We start from the raw sequence: 20,166 nt of genomic DNA on the forward strand, positions 1-20,166 counted from the left end.
TGACCAACATATGATACGTGGTACAGTGATGACAAAACCTGGGCAGTCACAGTAATTGACGAGGGCATGTGAGTGACAGTGTGAAAATGCTTATTCCAGTGAGGTTATCTGATGAAGGGCCTCCTCAATTTGGAGATTAAGGAAAAAGGGAAAAGCCAGAAAACAAAATACACCAAGACACAGATCTAACAAAAGAAACATAGACAATTAAAAGAAACAAACCTCCCACTCACAGTAATTGACAGACTATTTAGAAACTGCAGGAAGATCAAGCAGCACTTCGCACCTGACTGTTAACCAGGGGGTCCCCAACTGGGAAGGGTGTGGGAGTCAGTAGTGCTCTACAAACCCACAAAGGGGTGTCCAAGCAAAGGGGGAGCAAGGAGGCACAAAGAGGTGGGGTAGGCGGAAAAAGGGTATAAGAGGAGCTTTTAAGTGCACTTGTCTGGCTGAGCCCTGTGCCTGATCACTGCAGTCTGTCCTATCTTATGTTTTCTTATTAAATCTTAAATATTTATCTCTGTGTGCTGTAAGGACTAAGTGACAGCTACTGGTGAGACCTCCATGCATGCAAGTGAAAACTGGTGCCAGCTACCAGAGCTGGATCGGAGGACTGGATAACCCTGTCGTGTGGTGGCAGCTCCTGGAGTGAGTGGGTGTCTTTTACTCCCAGACACTGGTTCAGGCATGTATCTTCCCCAAGCATCAGCAAACTTCAAGCTGGACCAGCCCATTAAAAGGGGGGCTTAGGTTGGTGCCAGGGTATCTTTCAGACACCAGCTCTGTTCTGGTACAACCAGTAGAATTTGAGAATATGGAGAGCCTGTGGCATGTGTGAGAGTGCCAACCAGAAAGCAGCAATTGCACCCCTCGGCCTGGGCAGAAAACCTGGGCCTGGCCCTGGGGCACCATGCTGTGCTCCAGGAGCTGGGCAGCAGGAAGAGGTGGTATATGCTCTTTACATCATTTAACGCTCATGATTAACACTTTTATTCCAAGGCCATGCTAAATTAAAACTACAGCCTCTGTGTAATATGTATTATTGGTCATTAGTGTCACTGCGCACCTATTACGCCGCAAACTCACGTTTAGATTGTTCCTCCTTATCAACCTCTTTTTAGTAACTTTAACAATATATTAGTATCCTCCATTCCAATTCTTCCAGATATTGGAATTGCAGCTTTTTCTTTTTGAAGTCAAAGTTGTTTTCATAAACAGGAATCTTCCTTCTCCTCCCAGCCTTCCCCCCATCTCCCACAAAGCAGAAGCAAGCAGGGGTGGAAGCTGTCTCAATACAAATAATTTGTACTAATGTTTACAATTATCACATTAAACGTAACAGTTTTTAAATCGCATATGAATATGAATGCAAGCCAAGCTTATTAAGCTCAAGGTTCCAGATCACACTGTGACAAAGTGGATAGTCCAAAGGAATAACACACAAAATATCGACACATCAGTTAAAAAAAAAAGTAGTTGTGGGTGGTTTTGTGTGTGATTCCCTCCCCAGCTGTCTGATACGGTGCTTAGTTTCTTGTCTAGTAGTCTACCTGCAGATTATAAAGCCGGAGTATTAATAATGATTTAAAAGTGATTTGGGTTTGGGGAGAGGAAGGAAAGGAGAAGTGGTACCAGAATTTCTCAGCACAATTAAAGTATTTCCTTAATACCAACAACGACAGATACAATTTTGACTGTTCACTTATGCAATCTGTAGTTGCTCACAACTCTTTTTTTTTTCTCCGGACAGGGAATAAGAGATGAAAATGAATAACAAAGGTCATAATGTTATCTAACGATGTTATTATGCAACTCTCCTGTCTTTTGCAACTTAATTTCTGCTTTATCCATTACCGTCTATGAATCCTTATCTTGAGGTAAACATTTTGCTTTCCCTCCCAATTCCATTAGCCAATACAAAAGACAGATGAAAGCAGCCCATTTAAACTCCTGGAAATCTCATTGGAATCTCTAGCGCATCTTCTATTATATTCACTTATTTATACAGTAGAGAAAGTTGTTGTTTTTTGTTTTTTTTCCTGTACTCCTTACTGAGTTGGGGTTTTGTTTTTGTTTTTATAAGCTTTCCTTTGATTACTTAAAAATTAGAAGCTTCCCTTCTACTTTTCCCCATTGAAAACAAGGGCATGTAACTGAAAAATCCTTGAGCCACTTCCCTACTGAGCTCTTAATACCTAAAGATACCCATCTCAGATGTTTCAATTACTTCTTTGCTTTCAGCGTCAGATAGTATATGATGCTATTGGCTCATTTTTTCTACTATGGACACATCTTTGTTCTAAGAGACAAACTGGCAATCTATAAAGGGTTCTCAAAATGTAGCCTCATATAACTTAAATGTTCATGTTCTCATGCATATTTGTTGATATAAAGGCAAGATATTTTAAGTAGGTTATCTTCCATGTGACATGACAAAATGAGTTACATTAAGTACAGTGTTCAAAGTCATTTTAAGGTTGCATTGTGTAATTTCTCAGATTAAAGCTGAATAAAACCAGAGTGCTCAAAAGTTCACTAAAAAGTTGTCTCTTACAAGTCCTTTATCAAGTATCATTTTCTTTTGGATCCTTTCTTAGATCAGATGATAGAAAGGTTATTTTCTTTGAAAAGGAGGGATTAATCAAGAGAAAAAGTAGTTCAGTACAGTTCCATGTACACACTTTGTACCTGGAACATGTTGCAAAAGAACTGCTGGCAAATATGCATTTTTCTTGAACATGCTGGATCATGAGCTACTCACCTCTCCCTGGGCTTGTGATCGGTTTGTTTTCAATTTGTCCTGTCCAGTAACAGCTGGCAAACTGGTATCAGAGATTCTCACAGTTGTTGGTGTCAAAGCAGTTGTAGTAACCGTGGTTGAAGAAGTCACTGTGCCTTGGCTAACCTGTTCCAGTGATTTTCCTGCCTCTTTACATCCAGATCCAACTAGTAACGCTTGTCCAGCCACAGCAGAAAATGGAGTGAAGGGTAATGCTGTGTCACCACCAACTGGTTCATCTTGGACTACTAGTGTTCGACCATTCTCTTTGGTGTAAGTGGCAAAGCGAATATTGCGATTAATTTGAGGAATGAATGCAGGCAACTGCTTGGCCCTTGGATCCAGTCCTGTTTCACTATTGGAGCCTCCTTTCCAAGGACCTCTGCTTGCCTCACCTCCATCACTGCCATTGCTATCCACCTCACCCTTCTCCTTTAGCTTCTTTGTTGCAGGATCACACCCAGAATCTGAAGCATTTTTTCTCCTCCGTCCATCTTTTCCCTCCAAACTTTCTTTCTTCTTTTTCCCTTTAGATGATTTAGCTGCTTTAAGGCCCCCTCCCTACAACAGACAAAACCACAGAAATCACTAAACAGAACAAACAAGTCTACATGTTCAAAGATCATTTTCTCTGTTAGAATGAAGAATAATTATGCTACTCTAAGCTAAGACATTTCTTTTAAACAGATCTAGAAGATATGACAGGAACACAGAACACAAGCATGAACAGTCTTCTGGTTTTTTTGTTTGTTTTGTTTTTGCTTTCGTTTGCTATTGTTGTTTTTTTTAACTAGGATAGGATCTACATAGTAAGTTTTTTAGCTGCGCTATTTTGCTGCAGCACATACTGTATCATAGCAGATTCTGGGGAACACAAAACATGGCCAACGTAATTCTTGCTAATGTACGAAAGATATTTGCGCAATAACTTGTGCAACAAGTCTCATCCTGATGGTTCTTTTCAGGGGCAAACATCTTGTTCACTACCTGAAGCCTGTAATTTTTAACCGTAGGATATAACATGCCCTTTTGACCAGGATAAAAACAGGTCCAGAAGTTATCATGTAATCTCTCAACTGAAGCAATGAAATGCCACTAGCATACAAGTGTGCTTCAGAGAGGCCAGATGGTATATTTCTCTCTTTTTTTTTTAAATGCCTAACATGGTCTGTGGAAAAGCAAAGGGTGATGCTGTTAAACGAAGGCACTGAGCACATGGACATTCTTTATTAGAGAACCACCCCTTCAAATGGAACACAACCACTCTGATTACTGAACTCTTACAATACCCGTGCTGAACTTAGTAAAACAGGCCTAAACTAAAAGAAAACAGATTGTTTAAAGGAAGGTATGACCATTTCTCAGAGGGGTAAAGAAAGTTTTCCTCCTTCAGTTGCATTACCAAAAGCCCGCAGTGAACATAAACATGGGAACAACTGAATACTGATATTTAGATGTTTTATATCTAGATCGTTACCAAGTTTCATACTGTATACACAAGATCTGAACTGCCGCAGTACCTCACTTGGAGAAGTGTTATCCATCACCACATGAATCAGTCGAGGATCCACTGACTTTATTTCACCACTCTAATTTTTATGCAGATTGATATTGAGGAGGTAGGAGGAACAAGAGAAGAGGTTAGTTTTTAGTTCAGAGCATCAATATAGTATCAACATAAAGAGACCTTAAACTCTCTGCAGCCCATCTCTCATCTGCCCTGTCTTTTTTGTCTATTTTCTTACCAACACTACAACCTTTCAGTTTACCTTCTATCCTTTTGCTCCTTCTCTAGTCAATAAAACTTTCAGATTTGATTCCTACTATTGTTTTCTTATATATTTGTTCTACTGAGCAACTCTATTTGCAACTCTCGTTACATTAAGCACATCTCTCTAAATCCATTTTAGTATTGTTCTAGTACTCTGCACCTTCACTCTGCTAGATATAGAAAAGACTACTGGAAGGAAACACCTCAGCTTATGCTAACAATCCCCATCGGTATCTCCCCAAAATGAGCAATAACTACCCAATCTTTGTAGCTGTGCTTGAAGGTTACCTTTTTATCTGACAGTTGATACACAATAAATTGGCTTATTTCCTGGCATGCATCTGTTGAAAGCACATACTCCACAATTTCAATGTCTCTCCAAAGTACTAGAACTATTAACCATACATGGTATATTTTTTTCTGTCTACCAGCAATAGATCTAGTACTCAGAGTGCAAGATTACTGCCCATGCATACAGATTCAGTGCCTTTGTTCTGCATGTATTTTATTGCATATGGAAAAGGCTACAGGGGAAAAAAAAGAACGCTGCTATAGTAATTTCCACACAGACCCACAGACCTGTTCTAGTTGCTCCTGAAAAAGGAAGCCGCTAGGAGCAGGCTGCTGGTAAGGCTGAGCAACCTGTCAGACTCCAGAATCACATAAAGCAAACCAAATACTGATTGTAACACGGCATACAGCCAAAACTAAACTACACCAATCAAATCTGTTTAGACTAAGGCTTCATCTTCTGTGATGCACTTGCTTCAAACTACTTCTGCAACCTGTCAGATACAAGTTGAGACATGGAATAGAAAAAACACAGCATTACAGACCCAGAAAGGAGCTTTCTCTACAACAACAAGCTCTCAAATTTTTTCAATAGTCAGTATTTTTTCACATAGAGCTCATTTCCAAAGGAGTTCTCACAGATTCTTTTATACAAGTGGGCTGTGTATCATCATTTATTGGGAGAAGTCATCACAACAGAAAAAAAAAAATCCATAAAGCCCACACAATAAAACACACACACACGCAGTAAAAACAATCAAATAGCCAAGAACCAGAAGTTCAAGTTTTGGTGAAGCTGTCATTCTCCATGAAACACTGAGAAATGGTATTTTAGAACTCTCAAAGCAGTGCTTAATATTTTTACCTCAGTCACAGACACTTCCATAAGACGAGTTATTGGGTCTTGATGGCTCACAACACCACAGAGCCAGCTATTCTCATCCTCTGGTTGGTAAACCTTAACTCTTTGGCCTTGGATGCTGTAAGGAACTGCAAAAGAAGCACTTTGAGTACATCTTCCAGACAAGCTTAGCGTCATACAAGGATCATACGTGCACAGAAGTGCCAGCTTTCAAGTGGAACAAAATTAAAATGGTAGGGCTTCTGCTATACATTTTGCATATGCAACTCATTCTACTGTAAGATGTCAATAAGCCCTCATAGATATAAGTCCAAGTTACTGTAAAGGAAAAATTCATTCAGTTTACATATTTTATTAAACCAACAGACACCAAATCCCCATTATGTTCCCCTTCAAACATAACACAGTGGCCTACCTCTAAGGTGGACACCTAACCTGTGAACCCAAATTCTGGATGGAAAAATTATTTTAGCACTTGATTTAGAAGATCCCTATGGATAACCAAAAGCTACAATCAGGCTTAAATCCTAATATGCAATCCAGATAACAACTAGGGTATTACCACTGTGCTGAACAGCCTTGGTCACACAGTATTTGCAACTTAAATGATTCATACATTAATTATAAAAATGAAGGAATTTGATATAACAAAGGGAAAACTTCTCTGGTCTAAAAAAATCAACAATTACAGAGCAATTTCATTTCTAAAATTCCAGAATTATAGAACAGAATCATAGAACAGCACCAAAACTTTAAAAACTCAAAACAAGGAAGATTAAAATCAAGAAAGTTGTAAATACATGGACATTATCAATAGTATGATGTCCTCCTTTAACCAGATCTTCAGTGATCATACACAGCAGGTAATTCCAGTTGTATCTCAGTAGCATACTTACTGGCATTCATCTCAAAATAATGATTCCTTGTAAAGAGCTTGCAAAAGAACACAGAAAACCAATTTTCCAAACCAACAGTAACAGATACTATTACTATTCCCCTTCACAAATCCCAGAATAACGTAAGTGTTCCCCAACAGTCAAAGTAGTTCTGAGAAAGAAAAACACAGTATTACCTCTACTAAATATCTCCTGAAGTTTCTGGTCACTGAACAATGCATTAACAGATTCTCTTAGTGAAGGCTGTTCCTGCAGAATCTGATTCTGACTCTCTGTTCCCATCTGCCAACAACAAACAGTTTTAATATAAAAGTAAAGTGCTTTAAGGTAAAAGAGGCATGAGTTTGAGGGAGAGCTCTTCTTGGACTGCTTTCAGACATAAAATAAAACAAAAACAAGAGTAAAATTCAGAAGAAACATTGCTGAACATGCCAGGAAAAAAAAAAGGGGACAAGGGGACTAGCTATGGAAAAGCTGTTGTGAAACATCCATTGCAATTATCATCTACACAACACTTAACAGACAGCTCTCCAATTGACCAAGATATGCAGGAACCAGGACTTTAAGAATGAAGATGAGGTTAATGTATGTACCTGGAAAAGCAGAAAAGGAAATCCAAAGACATGATAGGGCAGCAAGTGGAGGAAGACAAGAATATGGAAGTGGAACAGCACAGAAGTTTAAAAAGAAAAAGATTGTCACACAGAGCATGAAGTTAAATTTGCACTAATCTGAACACAGTTCAAATACCTGAAACAAACGTAATCCGCTGGCATCAGACAGGAAACGTAAGTGTCTGTCCAGAAGAAACTCCACTGGGACCACAGAGCCTAAACCTAGCTTATCCACTAGAGGAGTGAAGGTCTGTGGTAAAGAACAGAAAATGAAGATTATACAAATGACCAAGCACACATATAGACCAAGAGCAGTTGTTTTCATATGCTATTTAAATATCAAAAAATAAAATTTCATTTCTCAACCTGCACTTCCTAGTACCTGAGTTTTAATGCAAATTATTACTCATTATGTCTAAGCAAATAATTCTTGCAAGTGTGTCATATAACATACAATACAAGAAATTGCAGAAAATTGGCTCCACATCTTCACTGGAACTTAAAGCAGAACTGAAAACGTGTTTCGTGATATTTGATTTTTCATAGGTAAGCACCTTCTGATGCTCGGGTTAAAAAAAAAAACTTGGGTTAACAGTTCAAACTATGCTACAAGTTTCAGGTATAGCCTTCTGAAAGGAGTGTTTTCATTTCTGCACAGAAGTTAAGTGCAAGTACTTCATAGGCACGTTAATGAATGGGAGCATTTCTTGCTACTGTTCTGAGCAAAGATGAAGTTCATACCAGGTGTGCTATTGATAGTACAAACCATAGAACAAATTACTAATGGAAGAATATCTAGCAGAATCAGAATGATAACATTACAATATAACTTGCTGATGGAAGAGGAAGATGCCAACCACTGGAGTCTTTGAAATGTGTAATCTGTCTCATGCCCACACTTAAATAATCATGTGTTAAAATCATGTATGACATTTTTGCCTTAATAGATCATCAAATTTGTTCACACTCTACTCTCCTGTACATGACAGTATGAATATCAAATGCAGTGCACATTTATCCTCCCATTGAAAGGAAAAAACTCGCCTATAGGAAAAACACTGCCTAAAGAACCTCTACTGTAAAGGTCTGGCTTTCTTCTGACTTAAGACAACTGCAGTAAAAAAACCCTCAGAGCAAGATGCAGTGCTGAACTTGTTGCTTTGAGCCCAAGTGTCCATTTAAAAAAAACAAGTTCAGATTCTACCAAGGCACAAGGTCCTTGATTGGCAAACACATTTCAATGGGCCCACACCCTATTAAAAAGCAGAGAGTAGGATCTCAAGCAGAGATCTAAAGTCTTATTCTCACAATTTAAAAAATCCTATCACACTCAAAGTTCTAAAATAGGGAAAAATAATCTTTGATGTATCTATCACATTTCTTCAGACACACTGGTAAGAGATACTTCATTTCTGTGAGGTAACAGCATTCAATTTCTGGGGCATGAACTAGAAGCAAGTGCCTCTCAGATGTTTTTCCAAGGGCGCTAAAACTCCCAGTTACCTTCTCTCCTATTTACCATTCAAAAAGCCTGTCTCCAAGCAATTTTTGGTACCTGCAGAGTGGTGTACTATTCAAGCCTTGTGTTTCATGGTACTGCCCATGCAAATCTCTGAGGATACAAGAACTTTTTGGTCAAATACTCACCAGTGCAGGCCATTGTGTAGGTGAGACTCGAGTCCCCTGAAGCATAACTGGATCATTTCGAGGTGCCCAAACCAGTGATCCTTCCAGCAACAACACTATAACTTCTTCAGCATGGACTTTCACCCAGGCATGTTGCTTCCAGTTACAGCCATCAAATTCCACAAAGATCTGATTAAAAAAATAATTTAGCCCTTTTCAGACAGAGTAGAAAAAAAATCAATTTTTACAATCCCTGTTGATGAGAATACAGCAGCTTTAATCAGAAAAATTGGGATTAGTATTTTAATGATAACACTGAGAACCATCACATCTGCATAACTATCATATTTCAAAAGAAACAGGACTAGAATTCACAGCAATTACTAAACTATGAAAATTTATTTATCCCCCAAACACACACTACTGGTTCCAAATGCTGCATTTCTCCGCACAAAACTAAAGATCTGAAACTTATTTATCCCAAAATACAACTGGTGACCCAAAGCAAGCCTCTTGTACATTGGGATTGCTAGAGAATTTACAGACACCCACTTGGCATTTCAACAGATGGCGTATATCAGTACAGATAACTTTGTAAGTGACATTTACCGAATCTAATCCTTCAGACAGGAAAGCCTGTGTTTATGAAAACCACTCTCTATCAGAAGTTTTGTGTCACCTTGAACATTAAACTTCCTGAATCAAATGCAAGTATTTCTGATGGCATCTAGAAATACTTACTAGATTTTTAATGACATTGTAAGTACAACATAAATTGCACTACAATTCTAAATCACTGTTCTCAGATACCATCCTCATTTTTCCCTGTCACAAATGGCAAACATCAAGTCCATACGCAATTATACTGCAAGAATGCTAAGAACAGGAACAAGTTACAAGTCTCATTCCATGCCCTAACAGTTAGTGCTATTAAATGTTAAAATGAAGTTGCATTCCAATCTTTCAAATACAGAACTTACATACTACACACATATAACCAAAAATAAGTCAGGTGAACAGAAAGAAATTCCTAATCAGTTAAGAAAGACCTTAATCTGGATAGTCAAAACAGAGTTTTGTAATAATTGCAAGATCATTGAGGGTAACAGACCGCTCTCTGCTTTACCAGTAATCCTCTTTAATAGAGGTATTGGAGACCGCTCATTCTCCTCTTCCCCACCCCTTCCTCCAGACTCAAAATCTGTCCAGCAAGAGAGGGAAAAAACATGAAGCAGCTTTCCTGATGAATTCTTGATCTCCATTACTTCCTAAGCTGCCCTGCAGAGAAAGACAACTATTTTTCCAGATATCCTTCCTCAAATTCAACAAGTTACATCAATGAAGAAAGTTTGACTAAACACCTTTTCTGTTTCTGGGCCTGTACCTTTCTTAATAATATATCTGTGCTATTATGGCAGTAAAATATGACATTAAGAAAGGACTATCATGTTAAGAGTAGAAAGCGGAATTGCTTGTTTGTATGTACGATATTAGTCAGGTAATCATCTTATCATTCTCTTATGTTATATGAAAAAAGTGGCCAAAATGAACTTCTGGAATGATGCTAGCTAGATGCTAGAAATACACATCTTTTCTTAAGATACTTAAGAATTTGATTAAAAGGAATAGAGATTTTATAAACAACTACACAGAAAAAACACTTCTTGCTAGCAAAACCCCTTAAAGTAGTTGACAAGGATTAATAAAGGCAGCCAAATTCAAACAAGCAGTAAAGCAAAGCTTACTGCTCTGTCCCAAAGAAATAATGATACCTATTAATTTACTACTTTATACAACACTTGAGTCAACTTGTGACACACGTGAAATCAGACTATATGTAAATTTCTTCCAGTCTTAACCTATGAGACACCTCACACTTCTATGAATCATTACAAATTGATAAATTGGAAAAGCTCTACTTTTAGCTCCAAATGTAACAAGTTACTCCTTGGTTTAAAACACAAAACAACACAGAACAAAAATAAATTCACCACAGCCCTAGAAAAAATAGTATTTGATGAACTTCAAGATGGGTGTTCCACTTTTCTTTAGGATGCTTACTAAAAATTGTGAGAAATACCGCGACTGTCAGCAGTAGCAATGGTTCTGTTACTTAACTCAGAAAACAGACTGCATTTTTTGTTGTTGCTTTGTTTTTTGAAACCTCAGATCCAGAATCTGGGTCAAAAAGAGAGCAAAGTCTTACAACATTATCATATTAAGCTCATCTCTCTTCCTTGCAAAACAGAGAAGTCATGGCAAGTTTGTTTTACACACTTTATGTCCAATACTAGGTTTTCTTCCACTTTGGTATACAAGAAGCAATAAATACTATGTATATAATATATATACACTATTCTTTTATACAAGAAGGAATACATATTATATATATTATATATACACACAGACAGCCTGACAAACTTTGATTTACAACCACCAAAGGAAGGCATTATTAATTCTAAACCAATACCAGGTAGAGTATTTTCCTCGACACAGATATGGAAAGCAGCTGTTCCAATCCAATGCAACACCACACATCGCATTAGGAAAAATTATGCCAGTAGTTTCCCAAAGATCACACCAAAGGACTGCAAGCCTCAAGACAAACGGCTACATTTTCACTTCCTGTTTCCAGAATCTACAATAGAAACTGCTTTCTGTGTACTGGGTATGCAAGAAGCAGAAGCTGACTTGCAGAGCACACTGCACATACATTACTTTGTATGACTACAGAATATAACTACAGCATATTCTTCAACTGATGCCTCATACACTTAGTGGGTATGAGAAAACCACTAAGAGAATCCTGAAAGATAAGCCTAAAGCAAGGACAGATTAGACAGACTGGGGAGTGAATAACAAATATTCGCTTTTGATATGTAAAGTCATAAACAGCAATACTCTACCTCTGTTGTAAAACTCAGAAGCTTTAAGCAAAGATGTTGCATTATAGATTAAAAAAAAAAAAGAAGGTTCTCAGTTTAATTTGAAAACTTAATTTTTTTTTTTTTTAATTAAAAAAAATTTTTTTTTGAGTCAAAAGGGAAATGTCTGCATGCTAAAGCCCTGGAAACCCTGGAATAAATTACCTCTCCAATATATCAATGGCCCTGCAATTTGTGGGGTCACATATACTACCACCTGCTGACCCTTCCACGATTGCTCACGACTAGTTCAGACAACCCACTGATAACAACAGCAACTGTGCTTTTCTAATGCCAAAACTTTTGAACAGTGTTATTGATGATATCAACAAGATATGCAATTAGTGCTGGTATGTCTGTATTGCATAAAAGAAAAAAATGATGCTGCTTAGACAACATGCAACTGCAAGATTTTCCAAGTTCTCCTATACCAAAAAATGCCTTCCTTAAGCAATATCTAATTATGAAGAATAACAATTTTAGTAATTTTTTTTTAATCTACAAGAAGTGTTATTGCAACTCAGAAAAACAGAGGGTACACGAACACCTGTAATTCTCCTAGCTTCCCCCCCTTTTATTTATTTGCCTGTCTGTCCCAAGAAAAGTGACGCTAGAAAGCAGAGCTGTTGCTCTGCTTTATTTGATATACAAAGACAGCCCGAAGTGTTTGTCTAGAAGGCACAGTTTTGTGTAGCTGTCACACTAACACTCAGGTCTTAATACACTCTAGAGAACTATAGCCTGGTTCAAATAGAATTTCTCCCCAAATTTTCTAACACCAGTTCCACTACAAAAGTAGTAACAAAAGACGCAGTATATATAGGACACAGATATTGGTCATTTTCATCACATGACACAGGCTCCAAACATGATTTCTGACAGAACTACTGGAGCTTATTGCATTATAATTTGCACAAAGAACTAATGTAGATGCTATCTACGAAAAACATAAGAAAAACTTGACATTTTAGGGTTTTATATAATTAGGAAAAAAAAGGAGGCAAAAAAATCCAAGTTCAAAAACATCCCTTAAAATGGTCTTAAATTTTACCTAGTTTTGAAAGGAAGGGTGGTCCATCAGTTGCTAGAGAGTAGCCAGAGACCCAGGTTCAATTCCCTGCTCCATCAGAGGCTTCCTGCATGACCTTGGTCAAGCCATTTATTCTCACTGGCTGAGTTTCCCCATCTGTAAATTGGAATAATAGTACTTATGCCCAGAAAGGAGGCACTGGTAGGAATCTATTGCAGACTACCAAGTGAAACTGGGTAACAGGTTTGTCCATGACCTCTTATTCATTAAGATGTAGAAAGAAAAGAACTCCGTTGTCAACAAATAGGAGAGGAAATAAGAAGGTAGATATAGATAGTGAGAGTTCAACTTGCGAGACATCTGAGATCTCATGCAGCTAGTACCACCATTAATTAGATCTAAAAAATTAAACTACAGCAGTATTCCAACAGCTAATGCATCCAAAGTGTTATTTTGGAATCCATTATGGCAGACAACAATGAAGTTTACACCTATGCACAAAAAAACCCTTTGAAGCATGATTACTGATCTTTTCTTACAAGCAAAGAAGAAAAAAATCTACCTGAAATATATATTTGCTATGTGTTTTAGAATGGCTGATTCCCAAAACTAGGAAAATTACGGAAAAAATCAAGGAGAAAAATCCACCTTTGAAATAGTTTATATTGAGACAGATAACAAATGGATTTGAACATATGGCCAAAAACTCCACAATTACTACATGGAACAACTATGCTTAAAGGCTGATGCAGATTAATAATTATCACAAAATAGTTGAGGTTGGAAGGGACCTCTGGAGGTCATCTGGTCCAGCCCCCTGCTCAGGCAGAGATATCCAGAGCCAATTTCCAGGTCTATGTCCACAGAACTTCTGAGTATCTCCAAAGAGGAAGACTCAACCACCTCTCTGGGCAACCTCTGCCAAAGTCTGATCACCCTCACAGTGGAAAACTGCTTCCTGATGTGCAGACAGAGCCTCCTGTGTTCCAGTTTGTGCTCATAGCCTCTTGTCCTGGCACTGGGCACCACTGAAAAGAGCCTGACTCTGTCCTTACTGTATCCTCCCTTCAGGTATTTATGTACATTTGTAAGATTCCCCCATGCCTTCTCTTCTCCAGGCTGATGAGTATTATCCCATGGTATTGTACCAAGCAGACCCCGGAAGAGGCCAAAGTCTGCTCTCCCAAAGTCCAGGGCTGAGCGCTAGATATTCACCCTTTTCACTGCCCTACAGATCTTGAACTCCAGCATTTCATGGTCACTGCAGCCAAGGCTGCCACTGACCTGCATATTCCCAACGAGCCCTGCATTGCTGGCGAGAACAAGGCTCAGCAGAGCACCTCTCCTCATTGGCTTCTCTACTGCTTGGGGAAGGAAGTTGGCATCAATGCATTCCAGGAACCTTCTGAATTGCTTATGTCCTGCTGTGTTGTCCCTCCAACAGGTCTCAGGGTGGTTTAAGTTCCCCCTGAGAACCAGGGCCTGCGAACGGGAGGCAGCTTCTATCTGCCTCTAGAGGGTCCCGTCTGCTTGTTCTACCTGGTCAGGTGGCCTGGAGCAGACCCCCAACGTATTGTCCTCGCCTAATCCTGTCCTCCCTTTAATCCTAACCCACACACATTCAAAAACTGAAGGAAAACTATACAAGGAAAGTTTCCCATCTTTCTGTTTCGCAAAAGGAGCATCATAATCTAGTATAGGCAAGACACAAAAAAGGGACTCCTGGCAGCAAGTATTGACAACACATGGCAGTCGCTACCAAGCAGCACTACCTCACAAAAGCATCATCAGTTAGTTAATCAATGATAACAAGAGGTAAGTAGTAAGACTTTTTCCAACTAAAGGTAAGTACAATAAAAACAGTTTCAAAAGAAAACATACTTACAAACTACAGAAGAAAGTAATCCTGCCACTGATATAAAAGTCCAATGCCTTGATTAGACAGGGCATCTAATCAAAAGGAAGTAGCACAAACTATTAGATATAGACAACGATGGTTTGAAAGTGAAAGCATGAAGCATCATGCAACTGAAGTCACAAGCACAACGACCTTGAAACAATAACTATGCAGAGGAAAAACAGAATTTTGTTTGGATTCTTTAATCAGCAGTCGAAACTGGAAGCATTAAGCATCAAGTGTAGAGAGTACTCTGACACTATCAAGAGAAGTTACTGTATAACCAAGCACATTTTATGACCATTTTAAAAAACTATTCAAGGACCAAACAGAAAAGGATACACAAACTTACACCGCACTTGCTAAGTCTTACTGGAAAAAGATTTCTCCCAATGTTTCCGTAAGAACGTGACATGGCTGCACATATGTGCTGGGCTGGGGTAGTTAACTTTCTTCACAGTAGCTGGTATGGTGCCGCGTTTTGGATTTGTGATGAAAAAAGCATCGACAAAAACACTAATGTGTTAGTTGTTGCAGAGCAGTGCTTAGACAGAGCCAAGGACTTTTCAGCTTCTCGTGCTGCCCTGACAGTGAGGAGGCTGGGGGTGCACAAGAAGCTGGGAAGAGAGACAGCCAGGACACCTGAGACCCAGACTGACCAAAGGGATATCCCATACCACGTGGCATTCTGCACAGCAATGAAAGCTGGGTGGAAAACATAGGAGAAGGGAGGATATTTAGCGTTACGGCATTTGTCTTCTCAAGCAACCAGTACGCATGATGAAGTCATGCCTTCCTGGAAGCGGTGGCTAAACACTGGCCTGCCACTGGGAAGTGGTGGATTAATTCCTTACTTTCCTTTACTTGTACACGCAGCTTTGCTCTACCAATTACACCATCTTTATTTCAACCCAGAAGTTCTTGCAATTTTACCTCTCCTATTCTCTTCCCTATCCAGCTGATGGGGAATAAGGGACTTGCACAACTTACAACTGCAGAGGCATTCCACCCCCCTTATCACATCCCTGATTCTTGCATTTCACTGTAAATGAGTAGTTACAGAATCCCTCATGACACTTGATTCTTGAGAAAAGCAGTCAGTGGAGACAAAAAAGACGCTGTTCACCAGATGAATGCAGATTTTCCCATGCTGATGTCTATCTTTCACATCTTGGAAGACAGACCAGCCATCAGAAGAAAATGTGGCATAAAAAGCATTCATAATACTTTGTACTTAGGCCACCAAGAAAGTATCAAAGAGTGAGTGCAAAAAATGTACATCCGCTGCTTTGCGGTCAGCTCTCCTTCAAAGAACAGTATTTTACTTGCAAAGCAAGTAAAAATTTATTTAAAAAAATAAAAACCAATGTCCTGTTGGTCTATCTACAACTCTCTTCAATCAAGAAGCATTAAAGATATGCCCTACCTACTGGCCTGAACAATGTCCATCCATCCCAGTATTCTGCTTTCAACTGCGGCAATATGAGGCAGTGAATGAGACAAAGACGGGAACACCTTCCACGGTCTATTACCCTTAGATACCCTTCTGACATGCAAACTCACGCAAGTAACTTGCTGACGGAATGATCACTGCAGGACAGAAGAAATTGACACTGACTAGACTGGCATAGAAAGCAACTGATACCATATAATCCCAGCTTGTTGTGAACCTTCCTGCCACTTGCACGGTGTCCCAGCTTCAACTCCCCACATGCAAACTCTTCTTTCCAGATCTATTGCAACCTGAATGCCTTTACAAGCTCCCTATTCAGTCCCAATCAGGTAACATGAAAATTCTGCAGCAGACGTGTACCCGCAGACACCCTACCCGATATGGGCAGTATATGTACTTTTTCACCACATTCTTCCCTACTGCCAACATGGCTTTCAAGTAGCATCCCAAAACTGCTTGAGGGCGCACAGATCTAAATCCAGTCCTGTAGAGTTGCAGCATTTTTCATCTACAGTCTGGAGGATGCATAAAGTGACGTAGAGAAATTAGTTGAAATACAGAATCACAGAATCGTCTAGGTTGGAAGAGACCTCCAAGATCACCTAGTCCAACATCCGACCTAACACTAACAAGTCCTCCACTAAACCATATCACTAAGCTCAACATCTAAACATCTTTTAAAGACCTCCAGGGATGGTGACTCAACCACGTCCCTGGGCAGCCCATTCCAATGCCTAACAACCCTTTCTGTAAAGAAGTTCTTCCTAATATCCAACCTAAACCTCCCCTGGCACAACTTTAGCCCATTCCCCCTGGTCCTGTCACCAGGCACGTGGGAGAACAGACCAACCCCCACCTCTCTACAGCCTCCTTTAAGGTAACTGTAGAGAGCGATAAGGTCGCCCTGATATCTGTGGTTAACTCAAATATTTCTGATACTTGCAAAGTAAATTGAGCTTATTCCGCAATTCAGGTAATTCTTAAATATCAGCTTTATTCCATGAAATTGCTTATGAAGAAGACACCACAAAAAACATGTAGTAATCTAAAGTAATACTGCTTTTCCAATATTAAAAGACTATTTTAGCAGCTTTCTGAAACACTTTAAATGTTATACTTTTTGCCTATTCTCTGGTTTCCTGCCTTGGAAAGGCACAGATATAAAACTGTTCTATATTTCTTAAAAGCCAACAAGAGACTATGGGCTACTAAGTGAAACTACCTTTACAGGACACCACAAGAAAACACAGACTTCAGTCACTCAGAGCAGAACACATTTTATTCTAGCTTTCTTCAGACCTCATCCACATTATTACTTTATCTTAGAACAGTAATTCCTTGAAGTGTGGTTGACTGCCTGGTGCCAAATCCTCACTTCTGGCTGAGTGAATTATAAAAAAGACAACGTTTCTGATAATACATCTTAGTAGAATAGTTCAGTAGGAAGGGACCTTCATAGATGATCTAATCCAACGGCTTGACCACTTCAGAGCTAACCAAAAGTTAAAGCATGTTACTGAGGGCATTATCCAAATGCCTCCTGAACGCTGACAGGCAAGAGGCATCAGGTACCTCTCTAGGAAGTCTGTTCCAGTGTCTGACCACCCTTACAGTACAGAAATGCTTTCTAATGTCCAGTCTGAGCCTCTGGTGCAGCTCTGTGCCATTCCAATGCATGTTCTCTCACTGGTGACAAGGGAGAAGAGACCGGCACCTCCCTCTGCACTTCCCTCCCCAGGAAGTTGTAGAGAACAGTGAGGTTGCTTCTTGGCCTCCTCTTCTCCAGACTGGACAACCCAGGTATCCTCAGCCTCTCCTTGCAGGACGTGCCTCCCAGCCCTTGTACCAATTATTGTCAAAGTGGTGTTCATTTTGTATGGAAGGTTCCACGACAACATTAAATATTCCACATTACAGAACTATGAAAAATCCACCTGAAGTATTTTACTCAGTTCACATTTAAGAATTCTTTCACAGCCTTGGAGAATACAGTGTTTAGAGACAGCTGCATCACTGAAACAGTGCTGACTGAAAAATTACTGATGAAAGGAACTAGGTTAGGAACATGAAAGTTATGAATTTACACACACACACACAAAGAAAGCAAACTACTTCCTATGCTATCAAGCACAGAAGTTGATTTTTCCTTTTTCAAAACAGTCTAACAGATGTCACATGGTTGAACAGCAACAACTAACCAGGAAACAAGTGAATACTTTTTGTTGGGCAGAGATCCATAAAAAAAAAAAAACCACCCAACCAAAAAAACCCCACACAGTCCACCAGTCCTTCCACCAAAACAGTAGTAAGATTGTAAGATCAGAAATAGCAAAAATTCATTACATCATAGTCATATTTGAGTCAGATGGGACCATAATGCAAAGGTACCGATACATGTCAAATGCAGTCTTCTACAAGAGTAGCTCTTCAGATCAGGTCTTAGCCCCAGTATGTTTCCACACTTCAGGTGGAGTCTCCCACACCACTCCCAATTTACTTTTGAAGATCCCCTCTTCTAAGCTTTTTTTTTTTTCCCTCCTTAGACAAATAAGGCATCAGCTAGAGTGCATCACCACAATTCTCAGCCACAGCTGGGGGGTGCCAGGCCAGGCCACCAGGAATTTCAAAGCTAAAACCAACATGCTACTTCTTACTCAAAGCTTTAGTTGTCTGTTCTAATCTGCTCTCTGCTAAAAAACACGGTCTTCCCCAGTTTCTTTCTTATATGAACTAAGGCACCTTTAGGTAAGAGAGAGAAAGAGACGCTTTTCCTAAAACCAGGGCTAAGAAAGCAACGTCATTTTAAGAAGGCAAGAAAACTTCTCAGTGTTGGAACTCCGCAAAGAAACCCAAAGAACTTGTTGCGACAACAACAAAACTAAACTAATCATAAAGGCAGCCGACAAAACTCTTCACAAACACAACTGCATTCCTGTACCACGGGTCATTTTAAAAGCCAAAGTTCTCAGACACCTCCAGAGCACGTCTTCACTCCCGATGAACACTTGGAGAACTGGCACACACAAAGAGAAACAGCATGGATGTCTTTTGAGAACTCTTCCGCAAGTCTTCACTTGAGTTTCAATGCGCTTACTAGAAGTAAGCCAAATGAAACCAAGAAAAGCATTTAAACACGTTACACGCAGCACAAATCGCTACCGCTGAAAACAGAACCGAAGACAATAAAGCCGCTAAGCCCAGCTCGGAGCGGTGTCTCTAGACACGGAGCATCACCGACGCTGCTCGAGAACCCGTAAGGGCCTCCCAGAACCCCGCATCCAGAAGTCGCGCGCACACGCGGCAGCGGCACGCCGCAGCAGCTCGCACCCCCCGGCTGCGGCAGCCCCCCGCCCCCCGCCCCGCAGCCCCGCGTCCCGGCAGCTCGCGGGGCCGTCCCGGCGGCGCGCTCGCCTTAGGCCGGGCCCGCCTTAGGCCGGGCCCGCCGCTCCCCGGCCCGTGCGGCCCTGCGGGGAGCGGCGCCCCCCGGGGCGGCGCCCTCCGGGGCAGCGCGCGCGGGTCGCCGGCGCGGCGCCGCCGCGACCCCCCGGGGAGGCCGCGCCCCGCAGCCCCGGCGCCTCGCCCGCCCCGCAGCCCTGCCCGGCAGCGGCCCGCACCCGCGGCGGGAGGCCGCGGCCCGCGCGCGGCCCGCCCGGCCCGCCAGCGCCCCCCGCCCGCGGCTCCTCGCCACCCCCGCGCCTGCCGCCGGGGCCTCACCGCCAGGTCCTGGGGCACGGCCCCGCTCATGGCTCGCACCGTGCCGCTCCGCCAGGCCCGGGAGGGCAGCGCAGGCCCGGGCTCCGGCCCCGCCGCCTCGCCCTCGCCCGGCCCCGCCGCCAGCAGCAGCAGGAGCCGCTTCCCCACGGGGGAGGCCGCCACGTCCGCCATCCCCGCCGGGCAGGAGCCGCCGCCGCCGCCGCCGCCGCCCCGAGCCCACCGGTCGCCGCCGCCCCGAGACACCGAGCGAGCGACCGCCCCGCGCTGGGCCTCCGAGCGCCGCCCGCCCCGCTCCCGGCATGCACCCGG

General features: G+C 41.2%; 1 protein-coding gene across 3 annotated transcripts in view; it reads right to left on the reverse strand.

Moving 5' to 3' along the window:
• The window catches only part of KDM3B (lysine demethylase 3B), a 52,455-nt gene extending 32,300 nt beyond the window's left edge, over nt 1-20,155 (reverse strand). The window contains exons 1-7 of one of the 3 annotated variants that reach the window (XM_083798282.1): nt 19,858-20,155; nt 8,861-9,028; nt 7,350-7,463; nt 6,776-6,881; nt 5,707-5,831; nt 4,300-4,368; nt 2,762-3,340 (exon numbers count right to left, since the gene is read on the reverse strand). In XM_083798282.1, the coding sequence (XP_083654408.1) occupies nt 2,762-3,340; nt 4,300-4,368; nt 5,707-5,831; nt 6,776-6,881; nt 7,350-7,463; nt 8,861-9,028; nt 19,858-20,028 (1,332 nt within the window). In that variant the 5' untranslated portion in view covers nt 20,029-20,155. Of the gene's footprint in view, nt 1-2,761; nt 3,341-4,299; nt 4,369-5,706; nt 5,832-6,775; nt 6,882-7,349; nt 7,464-8,860; nt 9,029-9,965; nt 11,851-12,814; nt 12,950-19,857 lie in introns of those variants that run through there. The other 2 variants (XM_083798283.1, XM_083798284.1) reach the window with 2 other exon arrangements.
• Between the last annotated feature and the right edge of the window lie 11 nt (nt 20,156-20,166).

Source organism: Anser anser (genome assembly GCF_964211835.1).
Source record: "Anser anser genome assembly, chromosome: 14".
In the NCBI taxonomy this organism is placed as follows: domain Eukaryota; kingdom Metazoa; phylum Chordata; class Aves; order Anseriformes; family Anatidae; genus Anser; species Anser anser.